The sequence below is a fragment of the Micropterus salmoides genome, unplaced genomic scaffold (assembly GCF_014851395.1).
Source record: "Micropterus salmoides isolate LMB-PRFRI ecotype aquatic unplaced genomic scaffold, ASM1485139v1 Ms_hic_scaffold_11, whole genome shotgun sequence".
Classification (NCBI taxonomy): Eukaryota; Metazoa; Chordata; class Actinopteri; order Centrarchiformes; family Centrarchidae; genus Micropterus; species Micropterus salmoides.
In genome coordinates this window covers 22,085,151-22,105,325 of record NW_024040152.1, presented here as the reverse complement: position 1 = coordinate 22,105,325, position 20,175 = coordinate 22,085,151, and the positions used below count along the sequence as shown (strand labels likewise).

Below are 20,175 nucleotides of genomic sequence, written 5' to 3'. Positions count from 1 at the left end.
TGTAAGTGTCATTTACAGCTGCGCATTTTATATAACTAATGTTTAGCCCCATGGTGGAAGGAGGAGACATGGACTCAGGAGTTCTTAACCTGGTGCTTCAATTTATTTTTTCACCAGACCTGTGGAAGGTGCAGTAGTGCAAGTGTGAATTATTGCAAAAATATATCAAAAATTAACAAACAAAACAAACAACGAGGAAAATAAGTACAAAATATTCAAATTATCATTAAAAAGTGATATTAAACAACACACACACACACACACACACACACACACACACACACACACACACAAATCATGGAAATCAATTAAACACCGTTATCTTACCTCAACAGTCCAAAACATTTCTTGCTAGACTTGAAATGTTATATGCTGAACAAAGCTTCTCAAAACAGCAACTTAAGGTACTCCAGTACACCCCTCTGTACTGGCTCACACTTGGACCATTCCAGGTCTTTCCCCCCTATAAATTACTCCACACTTCACCACTTTCTGTTTGCCACTTTGACCCAGATCAGAACAGGTGAATGAAACATACAAACATTTGGATGACCTTGGGTAAATCCAATAAGCTAAAATAAATGACTTGAAATTAACTGTGTTGTATTTATCGAATCATGATTTCAACTCTTTCGACTAGTACTTAAATGTAGTGATGGCGAGATGAAGCTTCATGAAGCATTAAAGCTTTCCGTACAATTGATTCACTCATGGTCCGAAGCTTCATGGTGCTTCATTTGCTCTACTGTGCCATCTAGTGGACAATAAAGACAGAGTGATTATAATGGCACCATGGCTTTTGTGAGTGAAGCTTTGAACTGAATAAACTCATGTATGATGTTTGTCATGCCGATACATAAATGATAAACTTATTAATATGGTGTCTGTCTTTATGATACAATGATAGGGTCAAAGGGAACGTGGAAACAACGAGGAGGGTTATGATGTGAATGTGTTGTTTGGTTTGTGACTTTAGATAATAGAGACAACATTTATTCATTTTTATTTTTCCACAGTGCTGGGCTTCAGGCGATTTCTTCTTTTGGAGATGATTTTACCTGCTTTAGAACATTATTAGGGTAATATGGGGTAAGACGCCCCAGTTTTATTCTTACAAAAACCACTGTCAAAAAAAATCTTCTGGCTGCCGCAAGTCTAACTGAACTAAAAATGTCCTGTCTCATTGATAAAATAATCTGTAGATACAATCTAATTGTGTTCAATTAAAATCTGAAATAAAATTAAAAAGTCCAGAAAATGTTAATGAGGGTCCATTGTATTTTGCTGCTCCTTTGGAATCACACACCAAACCCACGAACCATTTCCTGAATCAGTCACGTGGTACGGCCGGCTCGCGAGGCTTCGAACGTCACCAACGCAAGCCTCGATACGCGCTTCACAAAAATCACCCTGGATTACTCGACAGGCGCTTCGAAGCCTCGATACGGAAGGACACATCACTACTTAACTGAACTGACATGACATGACAAGCCATGTGTCCATTGATGCTAGCCCATATGCTAATGATCCGCGAAGGTTAGCTTAGCATGCTAAGACCAATGCTACCGATGGCTTAAATGAAGGCATGGGGTAGCCCCATGACAATAACGATGTTGATGTAAGTGGGTTTATGGTTAACATGATTTATTTTGTTTTCTACTGTTTCTACCATTTATACTGTATTTTATTTTGCCTCTCCTTTCTCCTAACATGTTTGGCTGTTAGAGACTGTTGCAAAATTCAGCATTTGAGCTGGTTACGTGAAAGACTCAGTAGCATACCACTCTGTAATGACCTGCACATGTGGTCAGAAATAAACCTGGAGCTACAAGAACCCCTGAAGTAATTGTGTCCTGTGTGGCATCTAATTCCACAGGCTACACTTGCAATCATAGATCCAGACTCTGCAGCTCCAGAGGCAGAAACAGGGATGTGCATGGACATTTTGGTGGGTAGGGGCTCAAGTGGGGGAAAAAAAAGGACTCCATCTCATGCTACCACTAGAGTGAAAGCACCGCCAGCATTGAAAAGTCACCAAAACATCAGCCAAGAAGCATAGGAACTGAGAAGTGGTCTGTGGTCACCACCTGCAGAATCACTCCTTTATTGGGGGTGTCTTGCTAATTGCCTATAATTTCCACCTGTTGTCTATTCCATTTGCACAACAGCATGTGAAATTAATTGTCAATCAGTGTTGCTTCCTAAGTGGACAGCTTGATTTCCCAGGAGTGTGACTGACTTGGAGTTACATCGTGTTGTTTAAGTGCTCCCTTTATTTTTTTGAGCAGTGTATTTAGAATAAATGACTGAACCAACAAGAGGGACATAGTTTCACTAATAATTTGTTTATTTTGCACAAGACAATAAATCAGTTAAATTGTTTAGGAAGGTATTACACTTACCACGCCTGCACACACACTGACGCAGGAGGCAGGACAATTATCATGTGGTGGTCAATATTAAGATTTTGGAATCAATTTTGCTTCCATGTCTTCTTTTACTCTTATGGAAACAAAGCTACCAAAATACATATTTAGATGGTGTTAGTTTTAACCCTACTACCCTCAATCTGTTTGCATCTGTTGATTTCTTCTAAATTAACCAAAACAAGCTAATCTGCATATTTTTCATTTCCGCTCCATCCCTATAGTATATTATTATTAGTAGTGATATGTAATGAATGCATTGTTCCATTCTTAAAGGAAAGCAACAACATTTTTTTTCATTTAACTCATTTTTTAATACATTCATTTATCACATAAATTGCTAATTCTATACAATGCAATATATACTGTATCTATACTATGTCTTTTGCATGCAAGTGAGAAAGTTTAATTGACTCATGATGATGCAGACGTCCCTCTTCCTTCTCCTCTTCTCCTGCTCTTTGGAAACTCACAGATGAAAAACATGGTGGCCTCACACTCCACGTGGCCCCATGTTCCAGTGCTGAGCAGCTCCACGCAGCTTGAGTTTGTGCTGAGAGATATTGTGGAGTTTAGCTCCCCCTCTTGGCTCCAAGATGCAAACCCTTGCAGAGGACTGGAGTCTGCATAAACATAACTGCTTGTTCCATCCTGATGACCAAAACATAGGTCAAGTAATTATTAGAGAAATTTTTTTTAGAAATAATTAAGGGCCTCTAGGCTACAGCATTAGTTTGTCACTAATTGCACGGCCTAAAATGTATCATATTTAAGGTAGTGGCAGCAACATTGTGTTTGTCACCCAATATAGTATGACTTTTCATTAGTAGTCATTTAGAAAGCAAGTCAAAAGTTACTTAAGACATTAATTTACCATGTCAAATGAATACATTTTGTTCTAGGGTTTTTCATCATTTGTTGATATGCATGCTCATGCTTCTTTAACTCAGTTCATGCTTAAAGATGGCTGATAGCTGAAATGGTTTAATTTTAAGGACAAAAACTGAAACTCCACCTGCTACCCTCTGTTTGTGTGTGCATTACGTTCAGATGGGGACCACTTACTGTGTCCTTGCTTTGAGCCTGCACTCCTATATAAGCCCTTGTAAGTCCCGCCTGACTGATATAGTCTGCCATGAGACGGTTGGTGTTGCTGGTTTTTGGCATAGCCAGGTTGCCACCTCTTAGCTTGCAGTTCATTGAAGCCTCTCTGAACCTCTTGGGCTCTTTCACCAACAGGTAATAACCTCCTTCTGTTTCCTTCAGCCCCATGATGACTGCACAGGACAGCAATAAGGGTTAATTAGGATATTTATACTGTATGTTTTCCATGATAATCTACAAGTACTACTAAGTCCTTTTCTTAGCAAAGAACCTGTATGTGCAACACAAAAATGAAAACAAACTACATGCATTTGAATGAATTTAATTAAAAAAAGAAGAAGAAATACCAAATCAAATAAACAATACAAGTCAGAAGCCAATAATCCATTGCTAACCCTTTTCTGTAGTAGGCAAAACATTGTTTTGTACATATGAACTTTGGCATCAAGTTCAACCAAATGATTGTCAGGGCACTGACATGGTTTTCTAAATAAAAATAATATTTTTACACTATCTATATGGCAGTCCCACTATGATTGTCAGACCTGAAATTATCTTGACATCTTGGCAGTACTTGCTTTATACTTAGTGTACTACGTTTATTGAATTGCATCAGTACACCAAAGCAAATTCCTTGTGTGTGAAAACCTGATTTTAAATAACCCAATTCTGATATCACTAAGTTTTAGCTTAAGATGCAGAAACAGTAAAAAATAACAACGTGAAAGTAATATAAAAAATAGACCACAAAAAAACTAAACACAAAAAAACTAACAAAATATTAACTAACAAAACATTGTGACTCTTATTTATAGAGTCTAAAAAAATTAATTGAAAAAGATTATTAGCTTGATAGAGCTTTTGCAGCAGGGTTCATTTTTATTGTTAGAGCTGCATGTTGTGGTTTTCACACTTTTGAGGATATTCAGCTTGCTTACTGCCCCTTAACAGTGAATGCCAAACCATATATATAACACCGTTCACTACTCACCATTCTTCACAAACTTGACAGCATTCCTCAGCTTGCCTACATTGACATCCAGCTGTCCAACCACCTTCCTGTACCTGCCACAGTCACATGTTGTGCCTGATGGATTAAACAAGGGCCAGCACATGATTTGAGTGTCTATGGGATTTAATAACACAGAACTGCCTTCCTGCACTATGACTGTGATAAAACCAAGCCACAGTATATTAGTGGAAGATTCAATAACCCAATAAACCTTTTAAGAGCTGTCCACAGTCACCTTTTGCAGATAAGTTCTTTGCTGCTGCCTGGCAAAAGCCTTCTCCATCCTAGCTGTGGGTTATTTAAATTAAGTAAATACTATACTATTGGAGTAATTTTTGCAATACACTAATAGTTTTATGATATGTACACACAGGGTAATCAGAGCAGAATATAGGGCTTAAAAAAGCAAATATCTGCGTGCTGCAGATTTACTCACCTGGTTTACCTTTTAAACCAGTGGGCCCTTCCAAACCTGTGTCACCATTGTCACCTACAGAGAAATAGAAACCACATATGAGACAATTCCTGGAAATTCTCGTTTTGGTTTTAAGTGCTTGACTATTGACTATCCACAAATATCTCAATCATGGGCATAAATTTCATATCACAGTGGGGGGAGGGGGTGGGGGGAGAATAAACATTTCTCAAGAGCAATTTTTGAAGGGGACACAAATAATACAGCGAAAAGTGTGCTTGTATAGGATAGGTGTACACAGAGAGAAGTCTTACTACTATTTTTCTGGCCAACAACACAAAGTAATAGTTGTTTAAATATGACTTAAGTTCATAGGTTCACCACACAGCCATATGATCCTAAATAACTTGCGTCCTATACATAGTAATTTAGGTTTCTTATGGGATAGAGGATGTCTTTTACATACACACACACACACACACACACACATATATATATATAATATATATATATATATATATATATAATATATATATATATATATATATATATATATATATATATATTATATATATATATATATATATATATATATATAATATATATAATATATATATATATATATATATTAGATATTTAACGGCAGCAGGCCAACCGATCTGCTACTTAACGGGCAAAACCCAACACAACGGTAGATCTACGCTATTAATATCCATTCACACACAGGATTATCACTGTAGTAAGAGATGCATAGATTACAGGTCTGACCTGCCGATTCTAATTTTGGCCGATTCCGATTTAATTTCTTTCTAACATCTATAACTGACAGCATACACAAACATTTTTCAAAAAATTTATTGGAAAAATTCTATTTTTATTAGGATCCCCATCAGCACCAGTATAAATGTTGATTATTCTCACTGTGGTCCATTCAATTGTATAGTTTATAATGAAACATTGATTATAAAATGAGCATTTTCCCCCAAGACCCTGTACGCAGGATAAGCGGTTGTGGATGGATGGATGGATGGGCATTTTCACTGGAAGGAGCTGAAAATAAATTGCACGCCATTTTAATTCTATTCTCCAATTTATTTTTGCGTTTAATCACAAACTACAGTAATCTACTCACCTTGCTTTTCCCCTCAGACACACAAGCATACTCCTACACCTGTCATCTCTCTCTTTTTGTCTGCTCTGACTTTATTTATCAGCAGTTTTATTTAAAAGAATTCGCGATTGGTATCTTGGTATGAGCCGCGTGTGGAGGAGGCTTGTTGTTAATTACCGATAGACCACCGTGGTATGAATGACATCGTCACCAACAGCTGTGTTCACTGTTGCTTTACTTGCTCCCTGCTTTACAATATCCACAGCGTCTCTTTCTGTGCGTTTCTCTGCAGATGTAGTGAGCGTTGCGTCTTCTTCACTCTCGTGAATAACTTCCACACACCTAAGACATGTTTTAGCCTATGTGTGTGTGTGTGACTGGGACATGAGGTTACTGTCTGTGCACACATGTGCACAGGCGCAGCGCAGCCTGTTTGTAACGTTCAATGTGATCGGCAGAAAATTGGATATTTGAAACTGCTCGGCCCCGGTCAATGGTCGGAGCCATGTAAGCCCAACAAAAACGGCCTCTTTCATTCCCTAGCTGATCAATCTGCACATCTTCAGCTGTAGAAAATGAGTTCCAGTCCAATAAGCTGTTAAACAAGCTACCAAATAAGCTAGGTAATGTTATAATAACAGAGTTGGCTCATGGAAAAATAATGATTAATATAATAATAATAATAATGAAAAACATGATTAATGACTCAGCATCATCTGTAGTAAAGACAAAAGAATGAGTTCTTCCAATGTTTAAAGTGGATAAAACAGCCCTGCCAGCCTAGTTAACATCACTGGAGTTCCGCAACTAACTAACTAACTAACTAACTAACTCAACTTGTTTTCTGCCACGGATTCCTGTGAGAGAGAAAACAGGAAGTGGACCAAACCACTGTGAGGCAAGGGAGGGGGGACTCAAAATGTTTCTAATCTTACAACGCACTTTAATTGCCCTGTTTGCGTTTGTATTGTTTTACCATTTACACAATTACTTTAAGTATAAATCATTATATTATTTGATCATTTTTAAGGGGGGGACACACCCCTCAGATGTGGGGAGGGGGGCATGACCCCCATGTCCCCTCCGTGATTTCCGCCTATGAAAATGTTCAATTTTGACACAGTCTCTTATGTTTTGATGATAATATTGTTATGTAGTTACAAAATATTACCACCAGATGGCGGTGCCTTACACTAAACAATATATAAATGGCTTTGACAAGGACCAAACTGTGATAGCTAGACAACCGGGTCACAGCATCTCTAAAACTGCAGCTCTTGTAGGTTTGTTCCTGGTCTGCAGTGCTCAGTAGGTCACCTATCAAAAGTGGTCCAAAGAAGGAAATGCAGTGAACTGGTGACAGGGTCGGAGGTGGCCAAGGCTCATTGATACATGCAGGGAGCTACTGTAGGTAAAATAGCTAGAAACAGTTAATGTTGGTTTCAACAGAAAGGTGTCAGAACACATAATGTGCCATGCTGTCCCCTGTACTGCCTAAAGTGCCTACAATGGTCCTGTGAGTGTAAGAACTGGAGCATTGAAGTAGGTGGCCTGGCCTGATATATCACTGCTGCCAATGTTTTGGTGCCACAGACCACAGCGCACCTTCAGAGGTCCCGTGGAGTTCATGCCTCAAAGGGTCAGAGCTTTTTTGGCGGAAAAAGGGGGACCTACACAATATCAGGCAGGTCGTCATAATGTTATGGGTGATCTGTGTATTTATTCAAGTCAAATTTGAACCTATTCCATCCAAAAAGATCTCAACATGAAAACACAAATATTTTTTTGAAAAATACAGATGTTAATAAATTGTATCTTCTGTGTGCAAATGCAATGCAGAGCATATTCACTTATACTTGAGCTTTACTGAGGAAATGAACTGACAGTTGCAAATTTTGGGGAAGTGGGCTGCAGTATAAACATCACAATAGGCTGGTTTTGTATGAGGAAGAGCCAGAACAGTGACAAATTGTGCCAGTACAATCTGACCAGCCACAGTGTTATTTTTTGCGATACCATTGGAATAAACAGTTACAGTTTGAGCACTCTGACTTAATGTGAAAACGAACAAAATGAACAAGTGAAAAATGCACATTTCTTCAGACCTAACTTATTATCCTGTTGCCAGCAAAGAAGCTCCATGGGTTATTAAGATAAGATACTGCCAGATATGCAGTGAAATGTCATCTCTGGTCACATACAGTACAATTCATCCCAAACAGTCCTGCTGCAGTCAGTCAGTTGGTTTTCCGTATGAATTGACTAATTACACACAGTTTTATAGTTTATAGCTTTAGATAGTTGTTCTTTTGCCCAAGGAAAATGTAAGCTCTGTGGAAACTCTAATAAGAAGCAGAAATACGCATAGCATAACATGCCTATAACATCATCAACATTCTGTAACTGAATTTTAGTCTGAATTTGCCCTAAAATGTGTTTTTCTTCCCAGGTGTTTTATGAGCTACAGGCGCACAGGATCAAGGAAAATCCAAACCTGTGACCTCACTGCTTTGCCTGAGATGACTGATACACCGCCACTTTCCTGTAAGTGTTTTAAACAATATGAATAACCAGAGAAGTGAATGCTTAGAAAGGCTGGGGAACATGACTGCTCATAAAAAGAAAAATAAAGATAGAAAATGGCCACCCTGGGCAAAGCAACAGCATGACATCACCCTGTAGGATTGTGTTTTTTTCTTCTTGTGTGGATTAGTCTTGGGTCTAATTAAGTATGCTGATTTCTCTAGAAATGTCCATTCTACTTATTTTAATATTTTGAGACTGTGGTTATAGAGCAGCTGTCCAAGCAAAGCAGGAACCCGTATTTCTTCTTTTAGGCAATTATATAGTCATTAAGGTTCTGTAGAACCATTTTGGTCGTCTGTTGACAACTGAAAAGATTTAATGGCACAGGACACATTTACAGACAAGGACACTGAGGACTGGAAGCTTTCCCTTTGATTCAATCTCTCAATTGATTACTGCATACTTTATACAATGTATTGGAATAAGTAATGCTAATGAAAACTGATAAGGCCTGTTTACATTATAGTATAGGTTAACTAGATGAGAGATATTATAGAGAAAGCGAGAAGATTAGAGAGAGCAAGAGAGAGAGAGAGAGAGAGAGACATTGTTCACATTAAAGCAACATATTAAAATTAGAAAATTAGATTAAAATGACTTTCTTTCTTATACCTTTGTCTCCAATACGCCCCATCTTTCCTGTGTGGCCCGCCTCTCCTTCAATCCCTGTCTCTCCTGGCACTCCTGGTGAAGAAGAGAAAGACAGAATGAAAGGAAGGGAGAGAGGAGGAAAAATAAGGAGAGGATTGGTTTGTAGGTATTTGAGACACGATAAAGAAATCTAAGTTTGAAGTTATGACTTTCCAATCCAACACAGTGTGCATAATATGCAGTACATACAATGAGCAGAATTTTTCAGAAAGTGCAAAATCCATTCATCCCTTCATACATTCAAGTTTGTCACATTCTTGCCACTATGACTATTTTTCATGACTCAAAATTTTTCTTTTGTTTTCTGATTATTTTGTTGTTTTCAAGCCTAATCAATATAATTGCATGTTCCCATCTCATCTTTAAGAGATCGTCTTCACGAACCCTGAGGTTTGTTTCCAACAATTGCTGCATAGCTTGGTTCCTAAATTGGGACAGTTATATTATCATTATTATGCCAGAGAAGAGATTAGAAGACAAAATGGGGATTTATTTCGGGCACCAACTAAAGTACTTGAGTGAAGACAGACTTTGAGAAAGTATGCGTTGTTGCAGGATATGGCTCAGTCAAAGTGGATCCATCTTTATAATGTAATAAAATGCATGCATTTATTTTTTATTTATGTATTTTTTCTTTCCTTTATTTGCAAGCATCAATTGTGATTATAAGTATGTGATCTGATTGCTGTCACCACAATGGTTATAACAGATTACAGTTCTCTGTAATGTGATTGTCCTCTGTCACGTCATAATTCTATTACAGTACGGCTGCTTTAGTTTGGTTTTAGTAGATATACTGAGAAGGTGCATGAAGTGTAGGAGGATAGAGAATATCAGAGTGAGAGTGAGATTATGTGTGTGTGTGTGTGTGTAGGTGTGTGTGTGTGAGAGAGAGAGAGAGGGAGAGAGAGCATGTGAAAATTACAGAGCAGACTGAGGCTTTTTGCCAACACTTGAACGAGTATTTCCTCAGGAAACTATTCAACTGGAAATTGATGGTGTTTGAAATACTAAGTGACGCATTGGAGAGGCCTATTGCTATTAGAGGGATTTGCCACACACACATAAATACACACACAGTCAACTATTCACTACTATTTCCCATTTCCAACTTTCTCATGTTGATTTTCTACTTGACGATTTGTGAGAATTGTTGGCCAAAGGTGTGAGGTCCTTTGGATTGTGTGAGGTCTGGTGGATGCTTTAAAGCTCTGGCCTATGGGAAATGTCACCATTTCACTATAATCTGTTAGCAATTTTTGTGTAATTTTCAGCGTGAATGCCTCAGTAGCACCATCACAAAGTAAATATTTTGACAAATCTGATCTGAAAACTGATAGTGAACAGTGATTAAATGTGTTTGTTCTTTGCTATGTGAAGAAATTTAATCTCTTGGTTTCTTGCTATTCTTTCTGTGTCTATAAAGGTTAATTAATGTTGTTTTCGCTGTGCTTGCCCGTTAAACCGTCTATCTTAACATCCAGATAACAGTCCTTCCTATCAATGCAGCCACTCTTTATAATGGCCAACCCCTCCAACTGGTTTAACGTCTGGATTCTCCAGCTGCTGGAGGATAAAGGGGAGGCAAAGCCACATTTTTGATTCTTATCATGGACCCTAGAAACATTTTAAACCACTATCATCATCATATTAGCTTCAACAGACTATAGATAACAATGCTTAATATAACAAAAATAAAATAAAATGCTAAGCAGACCTTAAATCAGATTATTCATCAAACATTGTTTGCATAACATAAAGAGCAAGTATGAATACTGGTACTTCTGCTTTTTAGAGCTTGGTGGACAGAGGAAAGTGAACTATGTCTCATGAAATAAGGCCCTGAGCCATATTTTCCATTTGCTGCAAATATGCTTTATTCCAGCAGGTTCTTCACAAGAATTAAGAACATTACATCACCTAACTCCACTTCACGGCAACACGCAAATTCTCGTCTTAACTTTACAGGCAGTTTTAAGTAAAGCACAATTATCAAATGTAGAGTGTTTGTTGACGTCAATAAGCTTGTTCATGTATTCCCTTTTAACATTCCAAAATTAAGCAACTGTTTCCTGTAAAACAGCCTAAATTAAAAGACGGAATACATGCGTCATCTGTTGAGCTGTAGACATACTTACAAAGTCATCATAGGAACCTGTGTGCCATTCTTACCGTAAGCATACACACAGAGAAAAAAAACTCTCTCTATATATTATCTATATATATATATATATTTTTTTTCTCTACACTTGGAAAAGATTCAAGCATTCCTGGCATCTCAATCTCACAAAGTCTGAAGAGAGTGTGCGCATGTGTGTATGTGTGCGTGAGGAATAAATACCAAGAAGGCAGCGAGAAACCAGTGCTATTACACAGTGTATGTGTGTGTATACAATTATTTACTGATTTTATATCCATGTACATCTGCCTTCTTGTGTCTATATGCTCGTGTGCCCTGTGTGCACATATTTAGCATGTATGCCTGGTTGGTTTGCCAGCTTGTCTAACAGCCCAGTTGGAACACATACGGTGAAGCTGGTCAGCTTCCTCCATAGAAACACAGCAGTGCAGATCTGTCTGACTGTTACTGAGCAAACCAGGCCTCTCCATCTACTGCACAGGAAAGCAAGCTGCAGGAGCAGGAAAAAGCAAAAACTGCTGCCAGGCCAGAGTCACGCAGACTGTCTGGAAGCTTACAGCACAGAAAGCAAGACATGATTGTTTGTCCAGGTAATAGCAGCATTTTTGAGTTACAGACGGGTAAAGTCAGTTTATGCTTCTGTTTAAATATAAAAGAAAATTGAGGCCTTCCTGCTGATTACTTTAGCTGCCCCACCTTCAGTCGTCTTTAGCCCTTGTTATACACGTTGCAAGCATGATAATAAAGACAGACTTGCAGGCCTTTTCAATTATATGTCTCTCAGATGTTTGTCGACCACATATTGTGTCCTTGTTTCTTCTACATGAATTTTCACGTTGATTCTACTGTTACTCAAAAAGTCCTCCAGCTAGTGTGGGTACCATTAAATCAGACCTGGAGTCACTATGATTATGCCAATATTTGTCCACTGCATAATTTTCAACCGCAGTCTGATAACAAACCAAATTTTATTTCATTTGGACTATAATGCTGGCCTTGAGGGGGAATGCCACCACTTCTGCAGATCAGAGTCCATTTACAGGTCTTAGGGAGTTCTACTTCATATGTGAAAAAAGCTTTATAAAGCCTTTTTGGCTTGTGTAGATGTAATGTGGAATGGGTAATGTAGGCTACAGTTTTTCACAAGGAAAAAGAATGCGTGGAATAATCACTGATCCTGCTGCATCAGTTTTATTAATTTTTTTAAACTGCTTATTGTGAGTCTGAGAATGTTAGGATAGGACTGTAATCCTAAATCTGTGTGTTGTATTGTTACTGTTCCTATTCCCACTTTACCGTAGCCATTTATGAATAAATAAGCATCCAGTTGTGGTTCAGGAGGTAGAGCGGGTTGCCTGTTAATTGGAAGGTTGGTGGTTCAATTCCCTGCTCCTCCAGGCTGCATGTTGAAGTGTCCTTGGCAAGATACTGAACCCTGAATTGCTCCTGATGGCTTTTCCACCAGTGTGTGAATGTTAGTTTCTGTTTGAGCACTTAGGCTCAGTGTGTGAATGTAGTGTAAAAAGTCTTTTGGAGTGGTCAAAAAGACTAGAAAGGCACTATACAAATACGGAGCATTTACATTTACCACACAAACATGATATGTTTTCATGTTTTTATTGAACACACTGAGTAAACAGTCACAGTGCACGGTGGAAAAAGTATGTGAACTCTTAGGCTAATGACTTCTCCAAAAGCTAATTGGAGTCAGAAGTCAGCCAACCTGAAGTGCAATCATTGAGACTAGATTGGAGGTGTTGGTTAGAGCTGCCCTGCTCTATAAAAAAACCCATCAAATTTGATTTTGCCATTCCCATTCCCATTGCCTGATTTGTCATGCCTCAACTTACATGAAGCTGGAAAGGGTTACAGAAGTATCTCTAAAAGCCTTGAGGTTCATCAGTCCATGGTAAGAAAAATTGTCTATAAATGGAAAAAGTTTAGCAATGTTGCTTCTCTCCCTAGGAGTGGTCGTCCTGCAAAGATGACTGCACAAGCACAGAGCAGAATGCTCAATGAGGTTGAGAAGGATCCTATAGTGTCAGCTGAAAACTCACTGAAATCTCTGGATCATGCTAACATGTCCTTTGACAAATTTACAATACATAAAACACCTAACAAGAATGGAGTTCATGGGAGGACACCACAGAGGAAGCCACTGCTGTCCAAAAAAAGATACTGCTACATGTCTGAAGTTTGCAGATGAGCACCTAGATGTTCCACAGAACTATTGGCAAACTATTCTGTGGATAGATGAAACCAAAGTTGAGTTGTTTGGAAGTAATATACACCTTCTGGATTGGCCAGTTAGAGTCCTGACCTCAACCCGCCTGAGATGCTGTGGCATGACCTCAAGAGAGCGATTCACTCCAAAAATCCCAAGAATATTGCTGAACTGAACAGTTTTGTAAAGAGGAATGGTCCAAAATTCCTCCTGACCGTTGTTCAGGTCTGATCTACAACTACAGGAAACGTTTGGTTGAGGTTATTGCTGCCAAGGAGGGTCAACCAGTTATTAAATCCAAGGGTTCACATACTTTTTCCACCCTGCACTGTGACTGTTTTCACGGTGTGTTCAAACATGGAAAAACATGGAAAGATATAATTGTTTGTGTGAAGTTAGTTTAAGCAGACTGTGTTTGTCTATTGTTGTGATGAAAATCAGATCACATTTCATGAGCAATTTATGCAGAAGGGTTCACTGACTTTTTCCTGCGACTGTATATATATATATATATATATATATATATATGTATATATACACACACATATATATATATATATATATATAGAAAGAGAGAGAGAGACAATTATCATTTACTATGCTGTAATCTGCTGGGGAGTCACTGTGACAGACAGAGACACTAGGTGGCTGGACGTGCTGGTTAAAAAGCTCAGTGCTCAGCAGGAGGCTGCACTCACTGAGGAATACCCAGCCTCCCCGAAGGGTCTGTGCAATACTCCTTCAAGGCTCTTTAATGGGCACTTTCTAATTTCACTGTTTCTTTTGGCTCTTTTATTCAGCATCTTATTTATGTATTTATCATATTTATTTATTGTTTGTCTGTTTTTAACTCTTTGCTACTATCTGTTTGTGTCTGACCTACTGGATACCTGAATCTGTGTATCCATCCATTCATCCATCTATCTATCTAGATGGATGCTAGTTACCTGGAAGTCCTGGCGGCCCATTCTTCCCGAGTTTTCCCTGATCCCCCTCCTCTCCAATCTCACCTTGGTCTCCTGGATAAAAAAGTAAAGACAGTAAAAAGGAGTGTGAAAGGGGATTTGATAGTTCTGTTCAAAATGGTCTGGTAAGAGGCATGCTAGTAGATAGATACCTGCATGTAGCAGTGATATACTGCTGGTTTGCTCACTTCTGGTATGGATGGAATATCAAAGAGGATCATGATACATTATCAAAACTAAAAGTTGGCCAAGAAATACAGCACATTACTTCGGTGAGTGTGTGTTTGTGTATGAAATTCAGTGAAAGTCCATTTGTGGGTTTGGATTATCCCAAGGTCCTGTTGTAAGTTTAGTTATAGTCAACTGGGGTGTTTATCAGAGCATTTTGACTCTTCATATTCCATTTTAATATATGTTTTCAAAGCACTAGCTTATTTGAATTATTAATGAAACAGCATAGTACAATATAAAAGTACAAATGAGGTGTAGGAGAAATTTATCTGGTGGGCCACCGCTCAAAGAGCTCTTGGGAAAAATTGTGTGTCTATTAGAGCTGTAATTTTACCCCAGTTGTTGATGCCAATAGCACTTCATATCTTGTTAAGTGCTGGGCTTTCAAATGAAGGATAGTCACAAACCCCCTCTATTAGTCTGGAGGAATACTTTGGAAAATTATTATTCAATCCTGCAGGCTGTGTAGACATTTTAAAGTAACCTAAATCACAATTTCAAGTGTTTCTGGCTGCATAACATTTCTTCTTTTGGACCACTTAACTGAAACTATCTATAATAAAATTACTAAAATGAGAGAATTGCCATGCCAAATGTAATGTATAATATATGTGCATTTGACGCTTCTATAGAACTCCTTGATGTAATAAACTTTTATGATCAAGAACAGTGTCAAGCGGATTTCTTCTCAACACATCATCGTAGCATTATTGTTCGGACACCACACAAATGCAGTGATTTATTTGCCACAAACTGAAGTGTTTTAACCAGTCCCACATTCTTATATCTCAATAAAAAAATTAAATGCCGATAAATCTATTTAAAATTGCTGAAGTCAAACTACCAGTAAATGCAATAAAAGTATGTTTATTGGAAAAGTAAAAAAGACCAATTGTGTGGACATTTTTTTAACAGTACGAAACATGCACATCCGACACCCACTCAAATACGCAGACTTGAGTATACACACACACTCAGAGACGGACTCTGTGGTCAGTCGTATCTGGGATGAGTCTTGTACAAATAATCAGTTCAGTTTAGTGGCAGCTGTCTAAATACACACTGTTACAATGGAACTCTCTTACTAGTAGAGACATTTCTGTGGAGAGCTGACAAAATGTCCACTCACTTCTTAAACAGTGAGTGGACTTGCTGTTTCCGCTTCACTTTACCCACGCTACCACTTGACCTTATACTGTAGTTCAGTAACTACTTTTGTGAAACAATATTTGTCCACAAGAGTGAAGTTAACATACATTTTTCTATGTTCAAGAACTGTAAAAAATCTGATCAAAGGCCCCTTTTACAGAGATGACTTATTTTACTTTTTCACTTCCAATCGCAGTTCCTGCATGTCAACTGCTGAATTAACATTTATCTTAACATTTTGGGTCAGAACTACAAGCCATGTTTTTCAGTAGCATGGATGGAGCTGAAAAAAAGAGCTGCTTTTCTTAACTGTGTATTTTATTAGGTCTGTCTGTCTGGATCAGCAGGGGAACAAGCTACTGGATATCGTAAACTGGAAAACACACACGGGGAGGCATTCCCTCCAAAAGACTACGGGGTAGCAGACTGCTAGCTAATAAACTACAGGACATTACATGCTTGGTACCTTTATCATCAGCCCTGAAGCGTATTTAGGGGTGTTTCCTCAGAATCGTCCATTTAGACCTGTTACACTGTGAGGACATTAACATTCCTATACATTTACTTTTAGGTCAAAAAACTACAATTTCCTTATCTCCAACAGTATGAACAAAATAAAGTAAACTTTAAGAGCACCCAAGAACCCAAGCGGTTGATACATATAAGTAGGCTATGTATTAGAATATCTGTAATATTTCTTATTTGTCTTACATAAAAGGACCATCTTTGATCATTTGTTTACCTTAAATAGATTCATGTCAGAAGATTGTTGGCAAATCTTAACAATTCTAAATCATATTTATACATTTAGATATTTTAAATTTTACTGCATCAAACAGATTTGTGCCATTAAAAAAATTTAAGGCTAAATGTTTAAGTACCGTACAGTCAGGTTTAGACACCAACACAGTCAGACTCATAGCCATGCGTTACCTTTAGCTCCAGGAAGGAGAGAATTGGTGCAGACATCTGTGGAGGCAGATACGTAGTTGAGCAGGGCTGCAGACACACAGAGGAACAACAGTCCCATCATCTCCTAATCATCACTGACCACTGAAGAAGATCTTGAATTTTAGATTTGTAGGTTGTTACTAGCGCCAAAGTATTGATTGCGTAAAGTGTCTCATGTGCCAGTTTGCACCTTCTGACAGTTTTAACTGTAAGACCAGAGGATCAGTGCAGCACTAATGAGCATACATACTGCAGAGAGGGTCAGGACAGAGTGCTGTTGTTTATAGAGCCCACAGACACAGTTCTGCACTCTCACTCACTCACACACACACACACACACACACACACACACACACACACACACACACACACATGCACACACATACTTGTTTATAGTCTTATCAGTTAGTTGTCATAACATCAAACAACACTTAACAGAGAACTACATTCCTGTATGTATTTCCTCTTCGAATTTGAAACTGTGTTTAAATATAAGTTCATAACATAATTTAGATAGATACAATATTGGGAAGAATAGCAGTAGGGGACAAATACAATGTAATGTATTTATTTTTGTTTAAGAAGTTCAAGTTCAACTTTTAGGAATGGCCTTTCAGACCACAGACACAGAGTGTTAGAAACTTTCTATTTTCTTCCCGTCTCAGTGCACTCTATATCACCATTTTATTTGAGTGCGTTAAATATATGCACTATAGAGTGCCCTAAAATATGAGTGAAAAAAGTGGTGTCCACAGCATGTTAACAAAGTGAAATCTCACATTGTAATGCTTTGCATCTGTTAGCTGACTTAAATGACCGTTATGTTACCTGTCAGCAATGGGGCAAAATGAAGGTGATTCATTATTCTCTCAACATTTTTGACGAAAAATCAACTGAAATAGTGCAAATATTTAGGTTAAATGGAGAGTGCACAGAGTGTAATATTAGTGAGTGGAATGTTTTCTTATCAACAATCAGGGAGTAGCACCTCTTAGCCAGCAAATGTTTTCCTCTCTCGTCTTTTACTCTTCCTCCCACCCTTCAGACCACAAACCATTTAGTGGCAGAGGTTTACGCTTACACACACAAACACACACACACACACACACACACACACACACACACACGTATATTATGTACATGCACACATGGACATGAGATACAAAAGGTGTCCATGTACAAAAATGCATGCAAACACACACACACACACACACACACACACACACACACACACACACACACACACACACACACACACACACACACACACACACACAGATTCTTGCATAATTGCATCCTCAGGTTTGTCACTATGTGATGAAAACACAAGGATTAGAGGGTTTGGAGGCCTCGGAGAGACAGAGAGAAAGGAAAGGAGGGTTGATGGCAGAAAATTAGAAAAGAGAAAGAAAGGGAGACACAAACAGGGAGAGATAGTGAGAGGAAATGAAGGATAATTACAGAAGGAGACACAGAAAGACCAGAGACAGAGCGAAGAACAAAGAGCGATAGCAAGTAGGGAAGAGAGTGTGGTCAGAGCCACATGTCTTGGCACAAAGAGCAATTTCCTTATTCAAGAGTTATGTCCCCTGGGATGTCTTAAGCTCTCCATCAGTCAGGCAAGTCACCGGGGGCTTTAGTGTGCTCTGTTCTTTGAAGTACAGGGAGGGATCGATATTATTGAGACTATTAATTGAAAAAAAATCAGACATGCCCTGCTGTTCCTCAAGGACTGAGTTGGAGAGTTGTCACTTTAAAAAGCTGCCATTTTGAAGAGAGTAGTTAAATGGTTTGTTGCCTGTATTGTTGTTGGCCTTTTATATGTCATTTTGTATTTACAGACAAAAATCTTTCAAATATACCCAGTGTTGGCTGGGAAATTACAACACGTTTTTCTGCTTACAGTCAAGTTACAACTCATTTCAACTGTTTTCAAAGGAAATTATATGGGCCTGTTACACAGTTAGACAAGTCGTAGTCATCAATCAGTTCTTGTTGCTGATTGTAATGTTTGTTTTTTCTCGATTATCTTTGAAAAACATTTTAAACCACACACACAGGCTTGAAAATATTTCAGGCCTCACACACTTATATCAGAGAGAGTCTTTTGGCTTCTACCACTATTTGCTCCAAGCTTCGACATCTATATAATTTCTGCTAAGGAATTTGTTGACGTTGAGAGCTGTGTATTTTGGTATGAGAGCTCATTTATTGCTCTGGTTTTTGGTGTTGCTGGGGATAACTTGTCATCTGGTACGTCTTGTTCAATGAGTTCAAGAGAAACAACCATTACCAACAGTACAAGTTTGTGTGGCCAGCTTTGTTAAAAAGAGTTCATATGTGGTGGCTAAAACAACAACAAGCAGAGCTATTAACACTAATAGGTGAGCCATTGATAGTATGCACAAAATTCTTTCTTTTTCAAGTTAAACGTCAGACTGAAAAAACTATCATCCAATATCTAACTTGTGCTGTCTGTCCAAAAAAACAACACTAATCATAGAGCCAATCATAGCAATGTCAACCTATTCTGATTAAATTACTGTTTTAGGCAACAAGAAACACTGTGACTCCGTATTTATAGACTTATCAAAAGCATTTGATCCAGTTGATAATTCCTTGCTTTTACAAAGATTATCCTCTGGTAGCTTTGGAAGGAATGCCTATATCTGGTTCAGTGGCCATTTATCAGATCGGCAGCAGTGTGCAAAAGCAGGAACAGCCAAATGTGAACTCCTGCCACACTCATCACTGCTTTTTTATGAGATAAAAGTTAGTTGGCCTTTTCTATCTGACAGATGTTAATAACCATTGGTACTTATATATCTACAAAGCTTTTATTGTGAAATTACCATCTTATATATCTTATCTTTGCTGCTCTGGCACTATGGCCCATACTTCACAGGCTCCAGTGCTTGGCTGATGCTCCAGGAACCCCCATGCCAGAATTGAAGTTGGAAAAAATGCTTTTGCTGTCAGTGCAGCAGTCTCATCGAACAGTCTTCAATGCCGACTGAAAACTTGTACCTCTCTATAACTTCAAGAACGTTCTCATTTCCTGTTCTCTACCTGCTTATGACTGCTTTCACTGTATTCTCACAGTGTATATTGTCCAAATACGTGTCGTTCCATCTTGGTTAATTATTTACTTAAGACTATTACATAGACTCACATTCTTTTCCTGGAGACTTATCCTAACCTTAACCACTG

The 20,175-nt window shown here is 38.3% G+C and overlaps 1 protein-coding gene across 1 annotated transcript; it reads right to left on the bottom strand.

Annotated features, from left to right (window-relative positions):
* Window positions 1–2,324: 2,324 nt before the first annotated feature.
* On the bottom strand, window positions 2,325–17,236 carry colec10 (collectin sub-family member 10 (C-type lectin)). The gene is made up of 7 exons (XM_038711883.1): window positions 16,948–17,236; window positions 14,617–14,688; window positions 9,267–9,338; window positions 4,979–5,032; window positions 4,522–4,617; window positions 3,492–3,703; window positions 2,325–3,077 (listed from the first exon to the last, which is right to left on the bottom strand). Exons 1-7 carry the CDS (start codon window positions 17,045–17,047, stop codon window positions 2,841–2,843), a joined length of 843 nt encoding a protein of 280 aa, XP_038567811.1. The 5' UTR covers window positions 17,048–17,236; the 3' UTR covers window positions 2,325–2,840.
* Between the last annotated feature and the right edge of the window lie 2,939 nt (window positions 17,237–20,175).